Source organism: Triticum dicoccoides, chromosome 6A (genome assembly GCF_002162155.2).
Source record: "Triticum dicoccoides isolate Atlit2015 ecotype Zavitan chromosome 6A, WEW_v2.0, whole genome shotgun sequence".
Classification (NCBI taxonomy): domain Eukaryota; kingdom Viridiplantae; phylum Streptophyta; class Magnoliopsida; order Poales; family Poaceae; genus Triticum; species Triticum dicoccoides.
In genome coordinates, this window is record NC_041390.1 from 452499345 (window position 1) to 452521963 (window position 22619).

General features: G+C 48.5%; 2 protein-coding genes across 3 annotated transcripts; one reads left to right on the plus strand and one right to left on the minus strand.

Moving 5' to 3' along the window:
• Positions 1-5117: 5117 nt before the first annotated feature.
• Positions 5118-16953, plus strand: LOC119317220 (pyridoxine/pyridoxamine 5'-phosphate oxidase 1, chloroplastic-like). Of its 2 annotated transcripts, XM_037591648.1 has the most exons (13): positions 5123-5555; positions 5672-5710; positions 6133-6300; positions 6390-6495; positions 7158-7321; positions 7427-7669; positions 7753-7841; positions 7930-7980; positions 8075-8165; positions 14599-14703; positions 14778-14848; positions 16119-16214; positions 16332-16953. In XM_037591648.1, exons 1-13 carry the CDS (start codon positions 5202-5204, stop codon positions 16396-16398), a joined length of 1644 nt encoding a protein of 547 aa, XP_037447545.1. In that variant the 5' UTR covers positions 5123-5201; the 3' UTR covers positions 16399-16953. The 2 variants fall into 2 exon arrangements, with proteins under 2 accessions (XP_037447544.1, XP_037447545.1); XM_037591647.1 differs by having other exon boundaries at positions 5118-5555; positions 16119-16953.
• Positions 16954-17743: 790 nt separating this feature from the next.
• Positions 17744-20783, minus strand: LOC119314441 (beta-1,3-galactosyltransferase GALT1-like). Its single transcript, XM_037589161.1, has 7 exons — positions 20453-20783; positions 19826-20398; positions 19527-19741; positions 19169-19450; positions 18640-18819; positions 18457-18564; positions 17744-17950 (listed from the first exon to the last, which is right to left on the minus strand). The coding sequence occupies exons 1-7, from the start codon at positions 20685-20687 to the stop codon at positions 17744-17746; spliced, it is 1800 nt and encodes a 599-aa protein (XP_037445058.1). The 5' UTR covers positions 20688-20783.
• Positions 20784-22619: the final 1836 nt, after the last annotated feature.

Sequence of the window (22619 nt, forward strand, 5' to 3'; positions counted from 1 at the left end):
TTCCTTTTCTTCGAAACCCTAAAACAGGCAAAAACAACAATTCTGGGCTGGGCCTTCGGTTAATAGGTTAGTCCCAAAAATAATATAAAAGTGGATAATAAAGCCCAATAATGTCCAAAACAGTAGATAATATAGCATGGAGCAATCAAAAATTATAAATACGTTGGAGACGTATCAATTGTCATCAATCACCAAAAAGGGGGAGATTGTAAGTGCATCTAGTGCCCCTTAGTGATTTTGGTGTATTGAAGACTTATAGGTTAAGGGACTGATGCGTTTGCGAGTGTACACAGGTCTATAAGTATATGAGGAGTTTGATATTTACAGGGAAAGTCGACCCCTAAAAATGAAGTTCTTCGACTGAAGACTTTGGATTTCTGAAGACTTTGAAAGTGAAGAAATTGGTGTAATCCTGAAGACTTGGTATTCATTCAAGGAACATGAAGCATGAATACTTTTGTTTTCGTAGTTTCATTTTCTCTTTCTTGAGTCATAGGAAACACCGTACTGTTAAAGGGGGTCGAGGGAATACTAAGGAAAAATTTCCAAGTGATGCTCAACTCAAATCCTACACCTACAATCCCTTCGAGTGAAGCCATTGGAAATCTCATACAGTTCTGTCAATTTCTTCAGTGACAGAGATAAAGTTCTTCTTGTCTCTGAGGAATTTGTTCTGACTGAGGGGTTATGAATTCGCTAGTGCGGATTGCCTACACAGTGAGGAACATGATAGCCCTGAGGAATTTGATACTCAAAATTCCGACCGTTGTTGTGCTATGCGCCAGCTGTCCCAAAATATCTACCCACCTAACGGTCATATCATTGAAGGGCATTTATGTCTTATCATGTCGGGTTGCTCCCTAGGCTATAAATAGCCGCCCCCTACAACCACTAGCTGGTTGGCTGCTCCAAGAGAAACTGACACTTTTCATTTGAGAGCATCCCATCCTCCGAGGATTTTGAGTGAAAATCATCAAGTGAGGAAAACCCAAACCCAAACACCTACAAACCCAAAGTGATTGAGCATCACTGAAGAGATTGATCCTGCGTGGATTGGACGCCTGTTACCTTTGAAGATTGTGCATCTTCCAGATGGTTAGGCGTCATGGTCTAGAGCATCCAAGAGGAAATTGTGAATCACCGAGTGACCAAGTCTGTGAAGGTTTGGAAGTCACCTGAAGACTTACCACGAGTAATTGGGCGAGGTCTGTCTAATCTTAGCTCAAGGGGAATATGGTGAGGACTAAGTGTCCTGAGCTGCGTGTTCAGAACTGGGTGTCCGGGACTGTGTGTCCTCAGGTTTAAATACCTAGCCACCCTAACCAGACGTACAACTGTCACAACAGTTGGAACTGGTCTACCAAATCATTGTCTCCACCAAGCTACCTGGTTCCATTTCCTCAAACCCTTTCATTTCCTCATTTCTGCGTTGTGTGTTTGTTCATACCTGTTTGAAGATTTTGACTGAAGACTTTCTCTATTTCCTCAATTTAATTTCTTTAGTCTGTTTGTCTTCATTCTCTGTTATCCCGTGTTTACGCTTTCTGTACTCTGTGCTTGTTTTCATTTCACCATGAAGACCAAGCTCATGCACTATTATGTTTACTTCTGAGTAGTTATTCCGCTGCAAGTAGCTCTTCACTCAGGAATTTCCTTACCCTGAAATTCCTCAGTGAAGAATTCATAAAAATCGCCTATTCACCCCTCTCTAGTCGACATAACGCACTTTCAATGGTTGCCTATCAACAAGAAGTCCTTATAAGTTGTCTCCTGCGACTATCATGTTCACTAAATTCACATATAAGTTGTCTACCCCACTATCGAGGATGCTAACGCTATGTTTCAAAGTATAGACAACATGAGCTACACCCACAGACATCTTCTACTAGTACCGTAGCCATCTAATTAGCGATGACATGCAACCGGTCATCATTGCCAGGCAATTAATTATCATTGTTAAGTTCTCGTGATTTGTAAGGGTAGTTGCTTGGATTAGTTTTGAACATGTTTTTGCATTTGTGTTTTTTGTAACGCAGTTGCTTGGTTTTGCTAGAAAGTTGCTTGAATTTTTTTAGTAGAACAAATTTTTTATTTTGTGTTTTCTTTATAATTGAGTTGTTTTGGATTTTTGCTAGAATAGATAAGTTGCATGGGGAGGGGGGTCAGATAGTTGTCCACAAAGCCTATTCAAGTTGGTCATACATTTTTTCTGCCTAAAGCAGACAATCTAAGTAGTAGTGCAGACCAGAACCAAGTTGTTTGGTTTTGCTAGGGCAATTTTTCCATAATTGTTTTTTGAGTAATGCAGTTGCTTGGTTTTGTAGGATAGTTGTCCGATTTTGTTAGAAAAGTTTTGCATTGTGATTTGGTAATACATTTGCTTGGTTTTGTCAGAAATAGTTTTGCATTGTGTTTTGGTAATATAATTTCTTGGATTTGCTAGGATAATTGCTTGGATTTTTACAAGGAATAGTTGCTTTGGATCTTGGTAGAACAATTGTGTGGATTTCTGCTGGGGGGGGCAGTGGAATAGTTGCTTTGGATCTTGGTAGAACAATTGTGTGGATTTCTGCTGGGGGGGGGCAGTTGCCTTAGAGTTTAGTAGAACAATTGTTATATGCATATGTGTATAGTTGCATACACGCAAGATGAGTAGGAGTTTCACACAATATGACATCGAGTTGCTAGGGGGGGATCAAGGTGCCTCATGTTTTGTGTGATTTTTTCATTTTTACACAAACCAACTAATAGGCAGTCCTACTAGGGAAAACATGAAGTTGCTTCCCTATAGCACTAAAGTTGCCTCCATCGCACCCAAAGTTGTCTCAAAAAAAGTTCAACAAAACCTACCAATATGGGATCTAGTTTTGAAGAACTCATCACGAGAAACCCAACGGTGAAAACGAAACTGAATTTTGATGCTTGAATCAAAAGTTATGAGTTTTTAAACTTTTTGAACCCCAAATAAATGCACATGGGGACAAGATTTAGGCTGGTAAGGTTTCAGTATCACGTGTGCACGAAAAAGGTGGTGGTAGATGGCAAAAGTGCTTTCTTTTCTGGAAGTGTATGCAGATGGACCAGTTGGACTTTCTATAAATGGTATAACGCTCGATGGTAGCAGCGGGCACTCAGGCGCTCGCTAGCCTTGTCCAAAATCCCACACAAATATGGTTTAGACGAAATAAATGAATTTTTAAACATTTTTTCACGAATACGCAAAGCTTGCATATCACTTCATTTATAGAAGAAATTTGAATGAGTATATGAGATGGTACAACACATGAACCAACGCAAGTGGCGTGAACATGCTGCCTGAAGCGAAGAGACATGAGATACTCGACCCAAACATAGAAGGATACAACTAACTCATAGACCAGAGAAGTGATCTAACCACCAATTAGACGACCAACATCTCCAAGTCCAACACCAAGTGCGTCACGAGCAAAACAAAGAGAACACCTTCACAAAGGAGAACGACACCAAGACGCTGTCGTCGTCGGATCCGAAAAACCAGACCTAGCTTTTCCCTGATGCTCGAAGAGGAGCACAGATAATGGCCATGGCGGCGCCTCCAATAAGGGGATGACACCCGCGGGTGTCGCCGCTGCCAGCAGAAGATGCATGGATTTTGCCCTGGCCAAATTTTGAGCAAGCCCAAGCCACCGGAGCACATGACGGAGAAGAGGTAGTCGAGCATAGGTCGGATCAGCGACTGAAGGAAGGGGAGCCATGCCGGACGTCGAAGGAGGCACATGGCACTGCTGGACATGCGAGCTTCGGAGGATGGCAAGGTTGCATGAGCGGAATGAGAGGCGACCGAGATGCGACGGTGGTCGGAGCCCCGAATGAGCCAGGACCTGGAAGGGAACGCAGATCCAAGTAACCTGGACCGGAGCAGCAGGGATGCCTGCGGGCTCGAGGAGCTGGAAGGGGACGCAGCTCCCAGAGCGTGCCAGAGACAAAGATGCGCCGGGATGGACGGCCAACCAGGGCACCAGTAGGGTGGTGGTGGTGTGAAGACGCTGAGGAGCCAACGAGCCAAAGGAGCCGGAAAGAGCGCAGCTCCCAGGGCTCGCTTGGTCCGGAGCCGCACACGGGCGACCATGAATGCCGGAAGGGCGCAGGTCCACGGCTGCTGGGCCGAAGCCGCCCTTGTCGGAGGGAGGGTGAAGGGGACTCGCGCAACCAAATCACCCTTCTGACGCAGTGCAAGGAGTAGCCACCGCCGGGAACAACCAACCTCATCCATGGCTGCCTCCCGAAGAGGCCGACCCAAAGCTCAAAGGGGGATGATGGGCGGGGGAGGGGAGCCATAGCTAGCAGGGTGCGCCCGACCGCCACCGGGAGTCGGCCGAAGAGCACCACAACCAGCCGGTGTGAGCCCCCAGATCGCGCTCGGGACAGACCAGAACCACCACAAGGAAGCCGCGACCGAGGGAGACCACCTACGCTGCCAGCATGTTGAGGAAGGAGTTGCCAGGGAAGGCCACCACTGCCCCGATGCCGCCAAGCACCGGATGGGGGGGGGGTGAGGTTGGGGGCGAAGAAGGAGATGAACGACCTCGCCTCCGCCACCCCAGGGCCTGACGCGGCTTCGCCGGCTGGCCCTCCGACGACGCGATGCGGGGGTGAGCAGTAGGTAGGGGCCGGGCCTACGGCTGCCAGGGTTTCCCCCGAGTGGCCCGGGAGGGCTCCAAGTTTCATCTCTTTGGTTGGTGCATCCATGCATTCTAAGATCTCCTTTGGTTCTTAGGATAAGACTAGTATAAGAATAGAAAAATCATAGAAAATAAGATGACATGTATCTCAATTCCTATATAGAAAGAGATGTTATTTGATGCATAGGATATGACTTTTTCATTGAGTCTAGGTTAATATTTTTTTCTTTTAAAATGTGAAGAATTTATTCGTATCCTATATATGAATAGACTACAAACCAAAAGACTTCAAAGAAATTTTTTCTACAAAGTTTCTATCATTTATCATTTTTACAATATTTCTATGAATCAAAGAGGCCTAAACATTTTTCATACATCAACCCTTTCAGGTCAAAATTTTATGTAACCCTTGACACGCCACATCACCCAGCTGGCTAGCAGCCACCCGGTACATGACACTTGACACACACACCAGCCGGCTGAGGCGCTGAGCCAGTCACCGCGGTGCGAGCGCCCAGTCCCGGCCGCCGCCAGCGCTCGATGCTGACCGCCGCGTGCAAGTTCCGCAACAAATCCGGCCTCGCCAGCACCACCCGTGTTATGCCCTTCTTCCTCTCCACCTCCGCCACCGTCACTCCGCTCTGCCCTCCTCCGTCCCCATACCCTAGCCCCCACTTCCGCCTCCCTTACTTGCCCCGCCGCGGTCTCGCCTTCCTCGCCGCCGCTGCGTCGCCGCGGACCCTGCCCCCCACGCCCAGGCAGGCCATGGCGTCGCTGGCGACGTCGACGGCGGCCGCCGCCGCCGCGGAGGTGACGCACCTCTCGCAGCGCGATGCCGCGGATATCGACGAGCAACTCATGGGCCCCCTCGGTTTCAGCGTCGACCAGCTCATGGTAAGTGGCGGGGAACAGCGGCCCCTCTCTCTCCTTTCACCTGTGGCCCCGCGGTTGTGGGGTGGGGGCCCTCTGGCGCTGACTGCTTGATTTGATCCGGGCTTGCTTCCGTGCAGGAGCTCGCTGGGCTAAGCGTCGCTACGGCCGTCGCGGAGGTATAAGACACCTGACTTTCTGTGCTGCTCTTGAACTGTATTGCCATGTTGGCTTGTTGTTCTGGTTGCCGTGCTAATTACATACCAGTTAGCTGGTTAATTGTCTAGCACTAGACCGTCTAGACTATGCAGCAGCAGCAGCTTGCTGTTGTTGCGAAATGATAGAAAGATGTCGCCATTAAAGCACTCAAGAGCAGACCACTACAAAGAAAATGACTGGGCGATACAGTACTATGGTCTCTTGATAGTTGTGAACTCCCACTAACTAGTTGAAAAGATAGGAACTGATCAGACATAGAAGGTATTACTAATGTTCTACGTGAGCTATCATCTATGTCCTTGATCATGTTTCTCTTTTCAGGCCCCTTCTTTCTTTGTTAGTTGTTCTTTCTGTTTAGTGAAAATTTTCATGATCAACACAGGTTTATAAGTTGAGTGAACATACAAGGGTTCTTATCATCTGTGGTCCGGGAAATAATGGTGGTGATGGTCTGGTTGCTGCTCGGCATCTTTATCATTTTGGATACAAGCCCTTTGTTTGTTATCCAAAACGTACGGCAAAACCTCTGTATTCTGGTCTTGTTACTCAGGTAATCTTTGATGGACTCCATGATTTTCTTGGTGTGCCATATGATACCCTTTTCCACTATTATTCTTTTAATTATCTTTTATGTTCTAGCTTGAATCGCTGGCTATCCCGTTTGTGCCTGTTGAAGACCTACCTCAGGATTTATCAGGGCAGTATGACATTGTTATTGATGCGATGTTTGGTTTCTCATTTCATGGTATGTGTGATTTTTATATCCTGTTTAGTGTTTTACCTTTTGTGTTGTTCTGATCTGCGACCACTGATTTTATGTAAAGCTCATGTCAGATATTTTATCATTTACATGTTTCCCTTGTTTTGTTCCATGTGAATATTCTATGCCATATGATTTTTAAAGTAGTTCATATGTTCTCATTGAAATAATGTTGTTGTTGTCCCTGTATCAGCAGTAGTTGAGGAGCTGAATGTATGCATAACACATAGGTTGTACAAGTCAGAATTATTTTATGCATAATCTAATCAAAACAACGGTTGAGCTCCAAGCATAAACAACAATGATTTTCAGGAAAGTGTTAGCAGCTTTTTGGGTAAATTGAATTTGATCATACTCATACATCACATGATTATTCAGTAAACACATGGTGTTACTGTTCCGGTATCAAGTGGTATTTTGGAATATAGGTATACAGAAGGGTGCTGGGAGCAAGTAGCTTATTTTAATGCAGAATCTTATAAAAGAAAGAATGATCTGTAATCTGTTAATTAAGAAAGTACTGCTACCATTTGAAGTGTGAACTGAATGGAATTGCACTAACAGGCTATGTGATTGTTTTCCTCAGTTATACGATATATTCTCCATCATTCTTACTTAAGATTTTGTTTTTGGAAACTATTGTTCAGGAGCACCCCGGCCACCCTTTGATGATCTTATCCAAATGCTTGTTTCATTGAGTGTTATTGGTGATTCAGCGAAAAGACCGCCAATTGTTTCTGTTGATATCCCTTCTGGGTGGCATGTAGAGGAGGGAGATGTCAGTGGAGGAGGAATTAAGCCTGATATGCTGGTTAGCATCTATTGAAAGATTTTTTGACGAATTCATGCATCAACATTATAGATAACCATTTAACCATGACAATTTTTAGTTCTCAAGTTATTGCGGAATGTCCAGGTATCATTGACCGCACCAAAGCTCTGTGCCAAAAAATTTACTGGACCCCACCATTTCCTAGGGGGTAGGTTTGTTCCGCCTCCCATTTCGAGCAAATATGGGCTTGAACTTCCTCCATATCCTGGAACCTCCATGTGTGTGAGAATTGGAAAAGTGCCGTCAGTTGACATTTCATCTCTCAGGGAGAATTATATTTCCCCGGAACTTCTTGAGACTCAAGTGATGCCTAATCCGTTCGACCAGGTACGATTAACTTGAGTAATTCCAGAAATCCTAAGCCAATTTTTCAATAATATCATATTCCGATGACTGTTTCTTTGCTGTAGTTTCGTACTTGGTTTGATGAAGCAGTTACTGCTGGCCTGCGCGAACCTAATGCCATGGCTTTAACAACTGTCAATAAAGCGGGAAAGCCGTATGGTTCTCTTTCCTTAATGTTCCTTTCAGCTTGCAAAACTGGTTACTAATAACGATAATTTTCTTTGTCGTTAATTTATGGACAGTTCTTCAAGAATGGTTCTTTTAAAAGGCGTTGATAAGCAGGGATTCGTTTGGTACGTTAAAAATCACCATTTTAAACAATTATCCATCCATTCCAATGAACCTCCTAAAAATTTGTTCCTCATGCCTTCATTGGGTCTTGTGCAGGTACACAAATTACGGTAGCCAAAAAGCACATGATTTATCGGAAAATTCAAATGCGGCACTTCTTTTCTACTGGAATGAGATGAACCGACAGGTGATTTTACCAACCGCATGCGCTACTATTATAGGATAATTTTTGTTGCCTGCAGTAGCAAGAAGGTGAAATCAACACAATGGTAGTCATTTACAAAAGTATACTGTGCTTGCTGTCTGATATGTGAAATATGGTTTCACCTCTTTCAGCATAATCTGGTTTTGCATTTATTTGTAAGCTGATCTGTTAAGTAATCCTCTTTTTTTTATGTATGTTCTTCTTTTCTGATCTTTTCTCAAATCCGACATTCTTCATTATTCTACCATGTATTTAATTATTAGACTAGGTCTCATTTCATGTTTCATCTGATTTTTGGTACCAGTTATAAGTGAGAACAATGAAAGTTGATGCATCTGGTGTATTCGTTTAACACGGAGTAAGGAATGAACTCATGAGGCATGTTTGGTATATTTTTATGCAACATAGTTTTCAAACCAGGCAAGAGATTTACCAAATAGATTTTCAGTGTGGTTTAATAAATTAATGTGAAACAACTTTTGTTCAGTATGTGTTGAAATATAATGGGTCTTCAAGGCAAATAAAGCATATGTTGGTTTGCTCGGTAATTTCAGTTTGGTGTTGGTACTTTACATTTTTTTCGTTTTTAAAACCAAATACCATGCTGAATTCCTATTTACCGCATATTTTTGTAAATTCAGTCAGGCGCTCAGTTCTTTCTTATTTTTAGCGCTCCAGTGGAACGATTTGTTTCAAACTGACTGAGAAAACAGTGTATATGTTAGCGGCTAGGGTTCTGCCCGGTCTTGGCCGGAGACAGTAGGGAAAGGAGGGGGAAGGGCGAGGGCCTGAGCGCGGCGGCCGGCGGCGAGGCGCCGTCCTGGCGCGGTGCGGCGGCGGCGAGAGAAGGAGGCGGCTAGGGTTTAGGGTTTCCGGCTCCTCTGGGAGCCGGGCAATAGAAATAGTCTTATTGCTTCATTCTCAAAATAGTCTTACAGCTCGTATATATAACCATAATCTGAAAATAAAACTAAGATAACTTGCGGGCCTAAGCCTGCCTGTTGGGCCTCCTGTGGCCATAGACCTGGCCGGTCATAACATCTCTCCCCGCCTGCGCAAACAGCTCGTCCTCGAGCTGAAAGTCGGGGTAGTGCTGGCGGAACTCCTCGCGCTGCTCCCAAGTAGCGTCCTCCTCTGGTAGTCCAGTCCACCGGATCAACATGTACCAGGAGCCTCGGCGCAGCTGAGCCTTCAACGCCTTCTCTGGCTCAGGAAGGAGACGCCCGTCCGTGATCGGTGGAAGGGCCGGCGGTGCCGCGGGTGGCTCGCCGCGGAATGGCTTGAGCAGCCCGACATGGAAGACATCATGGATCCGCGCGCCTGCCGGAAGCTGCAGACGGTAAGCCACTTTCCCAATGCGTTCCAGGATCGCAAAGGGACCGGCATAGCGAGGACCGAGCTTCTTCCTCGCGCGTGGGTCCAAGGACTGCGTAGAGCGGTGAAGTAGACGCAGCCAGACCCAATCACCCACTGCGTACTCCGCCTCGCGATGGTGGCCATCATAGTAACGTTTGGCCAACTGTTGGGCCTGCAGGAGTCGTTGCTGGACCTCCGCAAGCATCTCATCACGGCTCCTCAGAAGAGCCCCGGCTACCTCGGTCCGTGCCGAGGCCGGATCAACCGGAAGGATCGGCGGGGGTGGCCGGCCATACACCACCTCAAAGGGCGTAGCACGGAGGGCGGAGTGATAAGAGGTGTTGTAGCAGTACTCTGCCCACGAAAGCCAGTCCACCCATGCGCGAGGGCGATCACCTGTAACACAACGCAAATACATGGCAATCACCTTGTTAACGATCTCAGACTGGCCGTCCGTCTGAGGGTGAAAGGCGGTACTCAGGCGTAGCTTCACGCCCGCCAGCCGGAAAAGGTCACGCCACACGTGTCCCGTGAACACGGGGTCCCGGTCACTGATGATCGAAGAAGGGAACCCGTGGAGACGTACAATGCCATCGAAGAAGGCCCGTGCGACAGATGCCGCTGAATATGGATGGCCAAGCGCGATGAAATGAGCATACTTGGAGAAGCGGTCGACCACCGTGAGAATGACGGACTTGCCGCCCACCTTGGGGAGGCCCTCGATGAAGTCCATGGAGATGTCCGCCCAAACCTGAGATGGAACCTCCAAGGGCTGAAGCATGCCAGCCGGCCGTAGAGTCTCCGTCTTGTTGCGCTGGCACGTCACGCACGACCGTACCCAGTCACGGACCAGGGCACGATCACCGGGAATGTAGAAGTCGGCGTGGAGACGATGGAGCGTCTTCTGCACTCCCTCATGGCCCGCCAAGTGAGCGAGGCGCAGCACCTGCTGGCGAAGATCGTCGTGCGCCGGAACGAAGACCCGACGCCCATGGAGAAGCAGGCCATCGGCGAGGCGCCACGGCTCCTCCAGCTCTCCTGCCGCCAGCTGCTGCTGCAGGAGGAGGGAGTCAGCCGCGGTAGCGGTCGCCCGACGGATGTCGGCGTAGAGGGCGAAGGAGGGCCCGGTGATGATGCAGAAGGCCGCCCCCTCCGCCGCACCGTCGTCCACATCGGCGTTACGCCGAGACAGGGCGTCGGCGACGGTGTTAAGGCGACCCGGCCGATACTCGACGGTGAAGTCAAACCAAAGAGTTTACTGATCCATTGGTGCTGGGGCACCGTCGAGAGCCTCTGATCCAGCATGAACTTGAGGCTGTAATGGTCCGTGCGGATCCGGAAAGAGCGACCCCAAAGATAGGGCCGCCAATGGCGTACTGCCTGCACCAACCCAATGAGCTCACGCTCATACGCCGCCAACTTGAGATGGCGTGCGGCTGAAGAAAGCGAGGGGTCCCTCGCCCTACACCAGGGCGAGGGACCCCTCGCTTTCTTCAGCCGCCCCTTTGCCGCACGCCATCTCAAGTTGGCCGAGGGAGTGGCCATGACCGGAAGCGTCGCAGTCGACGGTGAAGGGGAGGTCGAAATCCGGCATCTGCAGTACGGGTCCCGTCGTGAGGGCCCCCTTGAGGGCCTCGAATGCTGAAGTGGCCTCCGCATCCCAAGAGAAGGCGTCGCGACGGAGGAGACGCGTGAGCGAGGCCGCGATGAGGCCAAATTCCCGGATGAACTTTCGGTAGTACCCCGCGAGGCCAAGGAACCCGAAAAGAGCCCGCGGAGACTGCGGGATCGGCCAGGCGGCGACGGCCGCCACCTTGTCGGCGTCCATGGCCACTCCCTCGGCCGAGATGACGTGGCCGAGGTAAGCGGCCGAAGGTGTCCCGAACGAGCACTTCGAGCGCTTAAGATGAAGATGATGCGCCCAAAGCTCGTTGAAGACGATGGCCACATGCTGGAGGTGCTCTGCCCAAGAGGCGCTGTAGATAAGGATGTCATCAAAGAAAACGAGCACAAACCGACGTAAGTAGGGCCGGAGGACGTCGTTCATCAAGGCCTGAAATGTCGCCGGGGCGTTGGAGAGGACAAAGGGCATCACCAAGAACTCGAAGTGGCCGTGATGAGTCCGAAACGCCGTCTTGGCGATGTCGTCTGGATGCATGCGCACCTGATGATACCCCGACCGGAGGTCCAGCTTGGTGAAGAAGCGCGCCCCGTGCAGCTCGTCGAGAAGCTCATTGACAACCGGAATAGGAAACTTGTCCTTCAATGTGAGAGCATTAAGGGCGCGGTAGTCGATGCAGAAACGCCACGTGCCATCCGACTTACGAACGAGGAGGACCGGTGCTGTAAACGGGGACGTGGAGATGCGGATGATGCCGGCGGCAAGCATGAGTGCACACTGCCGCTCCAACTCGTCCTTCTGCAGCTGTGGATACCGGTAAGGCCGTACGGCCACAGGGGCCGATCCCGGAAGGAGGTGAATACGGTGGTCGTAGATCCGGGCCGGTGGCAGACCCTGTGGCTCCTCAAAGAGATCCCGGTGCTGCTGCAGGAGCCCGTCCAAGAGCGGATGCTCGGCCTCCGTGGTCGTCGCGGCCAGCTGAAGAGGGGGTGCGGGTGCGGCCCCCCTAATGCCGTCCCACCGAATTCGACGACCCAAACGCCAGAAGGTCATCGTCAGCGCGTCGAAGTCCCAAAGAATAGGACCCAACGTGCGCAAGAAGTCGACGCCGAGGATGAAGTCGAAGCAGCCCAAATCGATGCCGGCGCAGGTGATGGTGAAGTGCTCGTCGCCGATAGTGATGGGCACGTCGCGGGCGAGCCTGTGGCAGCGTAGACGGTCGCCATTAGCGACAGTGACCCGCAACTGCTCCCCTCCGGTCGGCTGGAGCGCAAGACGCCGCATGGTGGCCTCCGGCAGGAAATTATGCGTGGAACCTGTGTCCAGGAGGGCCACCAGGCGCTCGCCATGGATCATGACCGGTAAAAGCATCGTCCGTTCATCACGGATTCCGGCCAGCGCGTGAAGGGACACCACAAGGGCGGTAGCCGGGGCCGGTGCGGGTGCCGCTGCGGGCTCCGCAAGAGTCGGGGCGCCGAGGTCAGCCTCCGGGGTGTCATCCTCGGTCTCGTCCGTCATCTCCAGGTAGAAGAGGCGCGGGCAAACATGGCCCGGCGCATAGGGCGCATCGCAGTTGAAGCACAGGCCCAAGCGCCTGCGTTCCAGCTGCTCCGCCTGAGTGAGGCGCTGGAACGGCCGCGTCGGGGCCGGGGTAGCGGCCGGGGCGGTGGTAGAAGATGCCGGCGCTGCCGGAGGCGGCCGGGGAGGCGGACGGCCCCCACGTGGCGCGGATGGCCGCGTCGATGTCAAAGCCTGGGCACGCTGCTCGAACGCCCGCGCATAGTACATGGCCGTCTGAAGGTCTTGTGGTCCCTTCATCTCGACGTCCACGCGGATGTGGTTGGGAAGGCCGCCGATGAAGAGCTCCGCCCGCTGTAAGGCCGTCACACCCGACGCGTGGCACGCTAGCGCCTGGAAGCGGTCGGCGAAATCTTGCACCGTGGAGGTGAACGGTAGGCGGCCCAACTCGGCCAAGCGGCTCCCGCGTACCGGTGGTCTGAACCGAAGAAGACATAGCTCGCGGAAGCAATCCCACGGTGGCATGCCGCCCTCGTCCTGCTCGAGGGCGTAGTACCATGTTTGGGCGGCCCCGCGGAGATGGTAGGAAGCCAGCCACGTGCGCTCGGATGCGGGCGTGCGCTGTCCACGGAAGAACTGGTCACATTGGTTGAGCCAGTTAAGCGGGTCGTCCGAACCGTCGTACGTGGCGAAGTCGATTTTTGCGAACCGGGGCGGTTGCTGGTGTGGCGCGCCCGGGCCCACTGCCTCGGCGGTACGGAAGGCTGATGGCGGCTCCCGGTCCAGGGTGGAAGGCCCGGCGTAGTGCCCTGTGACGCCCGACGCCTCGGGCTGCCACTGGACCCCTGACGGCGGCCGGGCCTCCGTGGGAGCCGACGGCGGCCCGTGGAGCCAGTCGGGAAGCGGCGATGGTGACGAAGGGAAGCGGACCTCCTGGATCGGAAGGCCGCTCGGCGAGGACCCGCCCGGGCCAGGGTTGGGCGGTGGCGGTGGTGGAACTGGCACCGTGGCCGCCGGAAGGGACGGCGTGGTGGAGGGTGGCGCGGACGGCGGGGTCTAGGTCGGCCACTGCGGTCCCTGGACGGTGGCGGGCGGCGCGGTTGGCACCGAGAACGGCGTCGGCCACTGAGGCCAAGGCGGCGTCGAAGTCGCCGGGGCGGGAAGCGCCGGGTAGCCGCCGGTGAGGGCCGCCGGTACTGAGTACCACGGCAGCGCCTGCTGTCCCGCGGCCGCGGCCTGATGCAGCGGTGGAGACGGTCCATACGGGCTGGCCAAGTAGAGGCGAATGCCCTGGGCTGCCACGACTAGGTCATTGAGCACGCCGGCCATAGCCTCCGGTGTGAATTGCGGCGGCGCTGGGGAAGGCGGCGGCGATGGTTGCTGGATGGGGAGGTGCGGCTGGCCCTGGCCCGGCGTGGTGTCGGGGGCGGAGGAGAGCGGCGCTGATAGGGAGGCCGTAGTACCCGGCGACGCGGCGGCGGTGGTGGAGGAATCGGTGGCAGCGGCGGTGGGGGAGGCGTGGGGGAGCGGCGGCGGCGGTGGTGGATTTGGCGGGGAAGACATGGTCGAAACCCGGGTACCTGATACCAAGGTTCTGCCCGGTCTTGGCCGGAGACAGTAGGGAAAGGAGGGGGAAGGGCGAGGGCCTGAGCGCGGCGGCCGGCGGCGGCGAGAGAAGGAGGCGGCTAGGGTTTAGGGTTTCCGGCTCCTCTGGGAGCCGGGCAATAGAAATAGTCTTATTGCTTCATTCTCAAAATAGTCTTACAGCTCGTATATATAACCATAATCTGAAAATGAAACTAAGATAACTTGCGGGCCTAAGCCTGCCTGTTGGGCCTCCTGCGACCATAGACCTGGCCGGTCATAACAGTATACTAAAAGTGCTCTTGTTGGCTGATGCTGACCTTTATCGTTTCATAGGTTAGAGTAGAAGGGTCGGTTCAGAAGGTCTCAGAAGAAGAATCTGAGAAGTATTTCCACAGCCGCCCACGTGGAAGTCAGCTTGGTGCAATTGTTAGCAAGCAGGTATTGTTGTTCTAGTTTATGTTTGTCGCAGCATGCTCCAAAGCAAAATTCAGTATTAACTATGCTATTTCTAGAGCACTGTCATTTCTGGAAGAGAAGTTCTCCAACAAGCGTACAAGGAATTGGAGCAAAAATATTCTGACGGGTGAGTCAGTATGACAGCTGCACCCATGTTTGGTGTCGGTTGCATGTTTCTGTAAGCATCCTTGGGTGTTTTAAAGATAGCTACGGGATTGGGGAGTAAAACATAGATTATTGATGACGAACAAGGGAGGAGAGATCGATAAATTATTCTTGTTGGTTAACTTAGATTGACTAATACAAGCGTGTGCCCCCATATATAGATGGAAAAAATACTTGACCCTCAAGAAAGGATTTCCCTAACTCTATCTATAGTTTCCTATTCAAATAATATGCTGTACAGAAATAGCATCTGTGAGAGCTGCAGCTGATTCGATCAAAGAACGTGCTACTTTGATGAAAAGCCGGTCTTTTTGTCATCCATGCCATTTCTTTTTTTTATTGACACGAACAATTCACCCTAGCTGCTTTGTTCCCAAGCATTTTATCTACTTTACCACATCAATGGTAACTGCGACACCAGTTTAATACTCCTAGATCCAAGGACAGGGCAACACTGCCATAAACCCAGTTTCGTGAACAGTTGTCAAAGTGCTAAAATTTATTTGGGGTGTACTCAACAACCTTAATATGTTGCTCCCACTAATATATCTGCATCTTCATATTGCATTATTTGTGAATACAACATCATGAAAAGCATGCACTGCAACGGTCTCTGTTGGAGCTTCAGCACATTATGTTGTCAAGTACACCCCTATATCTGGAGCAACAGAAATGGATTCTTTTACTCCTGTTCTACCTCTGGAGAGAGGGAGATGGAGACTACAGCTCAAAGGCTCCATAGCTACTATGTCGGTATTAGTGGGGCATTGGCATGAATCACTTATGCCCTATCTGTGATTAGATATGCTTGTTAACTGCAGTTAGGGCATCTACAATGCGGGACGCCTTTGTAGACGCTTAGAGATAGAGGAAATAAATATCTTAAAATAAAAAATCATCTAAGCATCCTCCCTTTCAACGCAAGATGCCAATCGCAGGCGGTAATCACAGACTGGTAACAACTTTCGGTAGTCTATTTGTACGGGGCAAATAGCCAAGCGCCTGATGCATCTTTTGGCACCGATGCCAGACATGACGTCGGGATTTGGGGCTCAACTGCTGATCGGCTGGGAAAGAAATCCTAGCACCTTGCGCTAGGGTCGAGCGTTGAAGATGCCCTTAGTGTGTCGGTCTAAGCTGCTAAAGTGTAACAATCTTTAGTTAACTGCTGCATGTTAATCCTGAATTTTGGCTTCTTCTTTTAATCCCATTGCCGTTTTCTTGTTCTGCAGTAGCTTCATCCCAAAACCCGATTACTGGGGTGGCTACAGGTTGACACCAAATCTTTTTGAGTTCTGGCAAGGCCAGCAGTCTCGTCTGCATGACCGGTATGTTCTGTACATTTGTCATTTGATTATCAATTTTGATTTTGTCAAAAACCCTTGTTTGAATATCTGTGAACATGTCAATGTAGTTTTGAACACAATACTTTTTTATATAAACAGGCTACAGTATTCACAGCGAGAATTAGGTGGGAGTACAGAATGGCACATCCAAAGGTTGTCCCCTTGATCAGTAACCTCCTTAAAGCTCTCGCCTCTTGGTAATAAAAGGGGGTGTCGTTTTGGCACCTGCGCACACTTGCTCCTGGTACCTAATGGACTGCAATTTCTTGATTGGAGATGTGTGCTAGATGTATTTTCGTGATATATATGTGAATGCAGAAAAGCAAGGTGTATAAGCCAATCTAATGCAGCAGACCAAACTCGCGAGGCAGGCTGTGAAGATTGCTGTTATGTTGCTCGTTTGTTTGACGGCTGGCGGTACTCCGAACTCACATGGGCCATCGGCCCAGGATGTAGCAACCCTTATGTTCCATGGTTTCCAGCCTGTAACCGAGGGCTCTCTTCACATTGGATACTTCTCATGTGCTACTATTTCTTAGTGTCTCGACTCTTTTCACATAAATGAATTGGTGAAAGTCTGAACTTGCTGACAAATCTGTAGAGTCCATTTTTCTTGTATTGACGACCGAGCCCATCAGAGTTGTGTGTTGACAAATTACATGGTATTTTCCTCTCAAATAAATTACATGGTATATTAACTGTACATGGTTTAAAACTTGTATTGGTACATGGTTCAAAAGTTAGTATTAGTTGATTGAGACACCTTTGATGCATTGGGCACAAAACAGAGTACTCCGAGTTACAATGTAAACTGTGAGTTCCATGCTTGTTGCTTTGATTGATTTTGACTAATTAGCTAGTCAGTGGTAATGCTTTTACTGCTTTCACACGCATTTAGCAGGCCCTTGATAGCTCATGAGTGAATTAACATTTCTGATGTGTACAGCCATATAGTGGGTACTAAATCTGAATGTGAACATCATTGCACTGAGGATCTTGTGTCTACTGAGAATGTTTGTACGCTACAGTTTCGATGGATTTGGTGATCATGAATTGGGGACTGGAAACATCGTATGCGTCATAGCAATGTACACGTACGGACGCAGCTGTTGTTTTGTTGTGCTGGAGTTCTCTGGTAGGCTCTCCGGCGGCCTAGGTGGAGAAGGCGACGAGGGAGGCCTACATGGCTTCTTTGAAGCTCCCTATCTCCAACATCTGCGCCCTCGCCGCCGTGCCTCCACAAACCTCTTCCTCCGACACCACTGGCCTAGTGTTCATTCGCTCCCCATAGAAACAGGCGATGACTCCCTTGGCTTCCTCAGAAAACCGGTTGCCACTGTTTGCCCCCCAAACAGAAACTGATCGACAGACCGCAGTGCCTCCCTTCTATTTATTTTGAAGATTTAAAAAAAGAAATGTTGGTGAATTCAAAAAAGGATCATGATTTGAAAATGTTTGTGAATTTAAAAAAATATTCACATAATCAGAATTGCTTCTGCATTACTAGTTAGTTAGTTGCAGCACATTGCTTGATTTGTCCTTAGGAGTGTCTCCCATATGCATAGCATATTCCTTGGTTGTTGATAGTGAGCAACAATGTACCCCTCCTTACAACCATCAGTGTGAATCCTCGTATCTGTTTCGTATCTCACGGGTAAACCGCCCTTCTTCATTTCGTCAACCCATATGCCCATTGCCACATCTTCTAGTTTGAACATCTGCAAGAATGAAGGATGTAGATAACATCTTGTTTAGCTATACAATCTGTCAGCTGGTAGCAGCAGAGAAGATCAAATAATAAGAGGCTAGACCTGTGAAAGGGACTGTAGATTTTTTGTTTACAGGTTTAGAAGGATGGAGTAACGGGGAGGAGTAGTCTTCAACCTAGTGGTGGAGTGGAGCTGTATGTGTGTGAGGAATCACGGCATTTGTAAATGACTGGTGGAGGCTTTCTATGCCTTTCCTTCTTTAATATATGATATGCATATTCGAGAAAAAGAGTTCTTTTTAGAATAGCGAAATTATAGCTTGAGTGTGCCTCTTTCAGCTAGTTTTTCTTTGTTCCAGGAGGGAAATCATAGCTCATTTTTGCTAAATCAATATACCTCTAGGTGACTTGGTTGTGGTTTGGCACTTGACCGGTCGTTTGTAAATTAGTTTTCATCTAGCATGTACTTCGTATATCACAGAGCCATAGGTTACACTTCTGCCTAAACAGAGATACCTTCAGACGACTTGTTTTATACCAAATGTTGATTGTCTTTGCAATGTCTTCTGAAACCACATATCCTGGTCCATGAGCCCATGGTGGGTATCTCTCTTCAGGCCATTCCTACAGAAGCAGAATACATCAGAAATCTTGGGACCCATGTTTATGGCAGCGAACCTTTCTACGTGGGGACATTACCTCCGGGCTTATGTACCACTTGCTTTCACTATTTCTGTGAGGACCTGAATCTGAATTGATGCGACCATAGAGCAGACCGTTGCTGACATTCAACTGTTTTACCGAGGAGTAGATTTCGTGCACTCGAACAAAAGCATCATCGTCTGTTTTCATCAGATACTTGGCTGACACAGCATTGGTCTGCTCAAATAGAGCACAGTTAGTTAAGCACACAAAAGCAAAAGAAATGGAAAATCCTAAATTAGTTGTGAGAAGAAGATCAATGTTTTACCCCATAGATGCATATTGCCAGTGTCTTCCATGTAATTAGGCTGTAGTAATCAACAAAGGGCAACACCTGAATGTCACCATATTTGCGTGCCTCGTTCCGGAGTTCCTTATTTACCATCAGGTTTGTATGCTTTTAGTAAACAAAACAATACCAAACGTGTCAGGATTAAGGACTGCCTTAATATGTAAACGGAAGCAGTAAAAGAACACTCTGAAGCACTTGACAGTTGATTGAGATAACTATCCTTTAGTATTTTACCAGGCCAACGAAAAATCGGACCGCAACTGTTCCGTTACGCACTGCATCATATTGCATCCACGTCCTTCGAATCGCCATTCTACGCTTGAAGTTGTTTGCTGTTGAGAAGATGCCGATCAGAAGGTCGAGATCTTTGCCGTCTGGAATAGGTGATGACTTCAGCATATCAAGATCGAGGCTATTTTCCAAGTCTTCGGAGGTAGGCAGTCCACTTGCAATGGCACTTGCTAGCTTGAAGTCACCAGAAATCCTTACTTGAGTACCAAACCAAGGTTCGGAGCCCTGATAACAGAAACTCAAACAGTAAGGATTTGAGCAACATCACATTTATCTCATGATCCACACGGGAGAAGATTACCGCTCTGTATGCGAATGAAGTAATATGTTTCCCGTCAACCGTCATATGGATTCCTTCTAGCGCTATCCGGAGAGTTGTGATAGCAAGGTATCCCTGCTTAAAAGGAAAATATGTGCTTGGTTTTCCACCTTGCTTGGGACCAGCGTGATGTGTAGAGTTCTTTATGCTCTTTTCTTCTCTGCCCACCATGGAATTACATCTCTCCAAATCATCCACTGTGAAAGATGTCAGATAAGTGGTGTGAGGCACCACAATAATAACTACTACTAGTAAGCAATTTATAAGCAAGTTTAAAGTACCTTGAGTTGCATTGTTGGAGTGGCCGCTGGGACAACGATCCTCAAAACCCCAGCCATTACTTGCAGTGAAGGCGTTCTGCACTATGACCGGACCTTGAGCAAGTTTATCGCCGGTTAGACGAACACCGTACCGCAACACAATGGGTTCTTCAGGTTCCCCCGGGAGTGCCGTCCCGACAAGATCAATCCAAAAGTTACCAGACAGGCTGCCAGGAGTGCCTATGACAGTTATGGAAGAACCAACGACAAGCCCACACGGTATGTCCATGGTAAAGTGACCGCCCGCCGACTTGGAAGCGTCCATTCTGTGAACTGAGTATGGGCAGAGCCTCCCCTTCTCTATTCCCGGAGAAGTTGCATTTTGAACCGTTGCCATCAAGTTTTCCCATGCGGTTCTTGCATCTTTGATCGCTTTAGTCGCATGGGGAAGGCCCGTGGATACGTTGGTTAGCTGCTTCATATGGTTCCATGTGTTTAGCCAGTGTAGTCTTTCAGTCGAGGAGTTTCTAGGATCCAGGTTGCTTGAATCATCCGCTGGTGATGATACCACCCTTGCAGAGGAATTTCTGGGATCTAGGCTGCTTGAATCATCCGCTGGTGATGATACCACCCTAGTAGAGGAATTACTGGGATCCAGGCTGCTTGAATCATCTGCTGGTAATGATACCACCTGCGCATTCGCCGGATTGGCTGTTGGTGCATCTGCGTCCACTCGGTTGCTGAGCCATGCAAGGGGATTGGCATGGAGAATTTGATAGCGGGATGTTCCTGATATGGGGCTGTTCAATATCAAATGTCGCACGATAAGCGGAGAAAAGAAGGTGATCAGAACTGCGATGCAGAGCTGCTTTGTTGTCCACATCTCCGATCTCACTTTCTATGGAACCGTGGCAATCACGCAGGGCACTGCTGATTTGAATGGAAAACTAACCCTTGCACTTGCAGTCTATCCAGCATAACACCTGTCGATGCAATTGTCGTCACTTCTTTAGCTATAATGGTAAGCATTTTTTTTCTCCTTAGCATGCCACATGCATCATATACAGTTGGAACAAACTATGCCATAGGAACTGAAAACTCTTTTAGTTTTTGGGTTAACTAGACCTCCTTTAGCGAGTGAAGTGTGTGCATATTTATATTATGTAATAAGAATGAAGAAATACTACTACAATTCTATAACCAACATAAACATTGTGCCAAATGAAATAGAGAATATGCATTTGATAACTTTAATCGTGGGACAATGATCATTATGCCTTTTGAAAAGCACTATATTCATGATGTTATTTGTGTGTCTTTCATTAAATCAATGCATCTATTTCACGAGCTAGCTTATAATTTTTGTGCAATAATCAATACATCATACTCATTCCCTACCCAGGACTAGTCGAGTTGGATTTGGGCATCGCCCATGGGCAAGAAAATGTGCCCATACCCTATCCATATGAGCCGAGTACCCACGGGTACTCATGGCCATGAGTAAATTGCCATCCTTGGATACCAATATAGCGTACATGGAGCAACCTCTCTAGATGGAGTCCAAGGAGCAACAAACCAAGATTCTTGTGGTAAGTTCACAGTGATCAACTTAATCATGCCGACCCTCCGAGTTGTTACGGTGAGGTCAGAAGCTCTCTTTCCCAGATTCGACTTCGTGGGCTTGTCGCAGCCGTAGAGAAGGGGCATCCTTTGGAGCCGTATTCACAGTTGCTGATGGGAATGTTGGGGAAGCATGTGAAGAAAGATCAGGAGGCAACACTTGCTTCAACATTGGAGGCACCATGTCATGCCCCCCCCCTATTTTTTGCTGAGTTTCAAGGGCCTCGTAAGCCCCTGAGTCCTAAAAATTCGTGATAGGAATTAGCGGACGCTATCCATTAGGACATTGGTCTGACCCATATTTTGAAGGCCGGGTCCTTTGGCTCGGCTTCATAAGAAAACTGGGACGAGGGAGCTGGTCACCATTGGCCCACCGGTACAAGCGGGTCTACCCAAATCTAGTTGTCCAAGGTTGTGGGAGATATTAGTGCATGATTGTTATTTTAAACACTAATATATGAAGCACTTATATTCGGGAAGTTTTTATTAGTTTGTGAAACACAATAGTTATGAGAGCACCTTCCACCAAGTCATTTAATGAGCTTTTGACCATGGACACAAGTTGCAAAAACTTGTCTTGTATTTGTAGAAAATATCAATTTTGAGAAGGGGTCCGTTGGGGAGTAATTGGTTGGAATCTAACTTTGTTACTAAATGATAGCCCACACGTTGTTGCGGAATGTTCTGCAATCTATTTTAATGAGATTTGGTGGTATGAAATATGAATATTTGGAGTAATAATATGATAACCAAAAGTAAAAGTACATATGATTTTTTGTGTTTGAATATTTACGAGATTTTTTTTTTGTGTTTGATTATTGCATAGATAAAATATAAAGACCATAATAGAGTGGAAATTATCATGCATATTTGCATGTTGAAGTGAGCTTTTCCAATGCATTGTTGGCTGTTGAGGTGAGTGTTTTCTCATGCATTTGCATGATGAGGTGGCATGCTTGCATGTTAAAATAAATATATTAGTAGGGGCTTGCTATTTAGATATTGAAGATCAGATTTATGCTTAACAATGTAGACACAAATATGTAGTGTTCATGAGCCCATATATGTACATAATCAAGAGATGTTGGCCATACTTAATCCTTTTATTCCTCCGGAACGTCATACTTACTCCTAACCAGTACTACAATTAAGCAAACATAAATATTTTAATTTTACTGAGGTCATTGAACCATTG

Coding starts and splice junctions, on each gene's coding strand:
- LOC119317220 (XM_037591647.1), top strand. CDS start 5,202: ATGCTGACCGCCGCGTGCAAGTTCCGCAACAAATCCGGCCTCGCCAGC. Junction 6,301..6,389: donor ATTCTGGTCTTGTTACTCAG/GTAATCTTTGAT, acceptor TTTATGTTCTAG/CTTGAATCGCTGGCTATCCC. Junction 7,842..7,929: donor GTCAATAAAGCGGGAAAGCC/GTATGGTTCTCT, acceptor ATTTATGGACAG/TTCTTCAAGAATGGTTCTTT.
- LOC119314441 (XM_037589161.1), bottom strand. CDS start 20,687: ATGTGGACAACAAAGCAGCTCTGCATCGCAGTTCTGATCACCTTCTTT. Junction 18,820..19,168: donor TCCGATTTTTCGTTGGCCTG/GTAAAATACTAA, acceptor CTATTTGAGCAG/ACCAATGCTGTGTCAGCCAA. Junction 18,565..18,639: donor AGTGGTACATAAGCCCGGAG/GTAATGTCCCCA, acceptor CTGCTTCTGTAG/GAATGGCCTGAAGAGAGATA.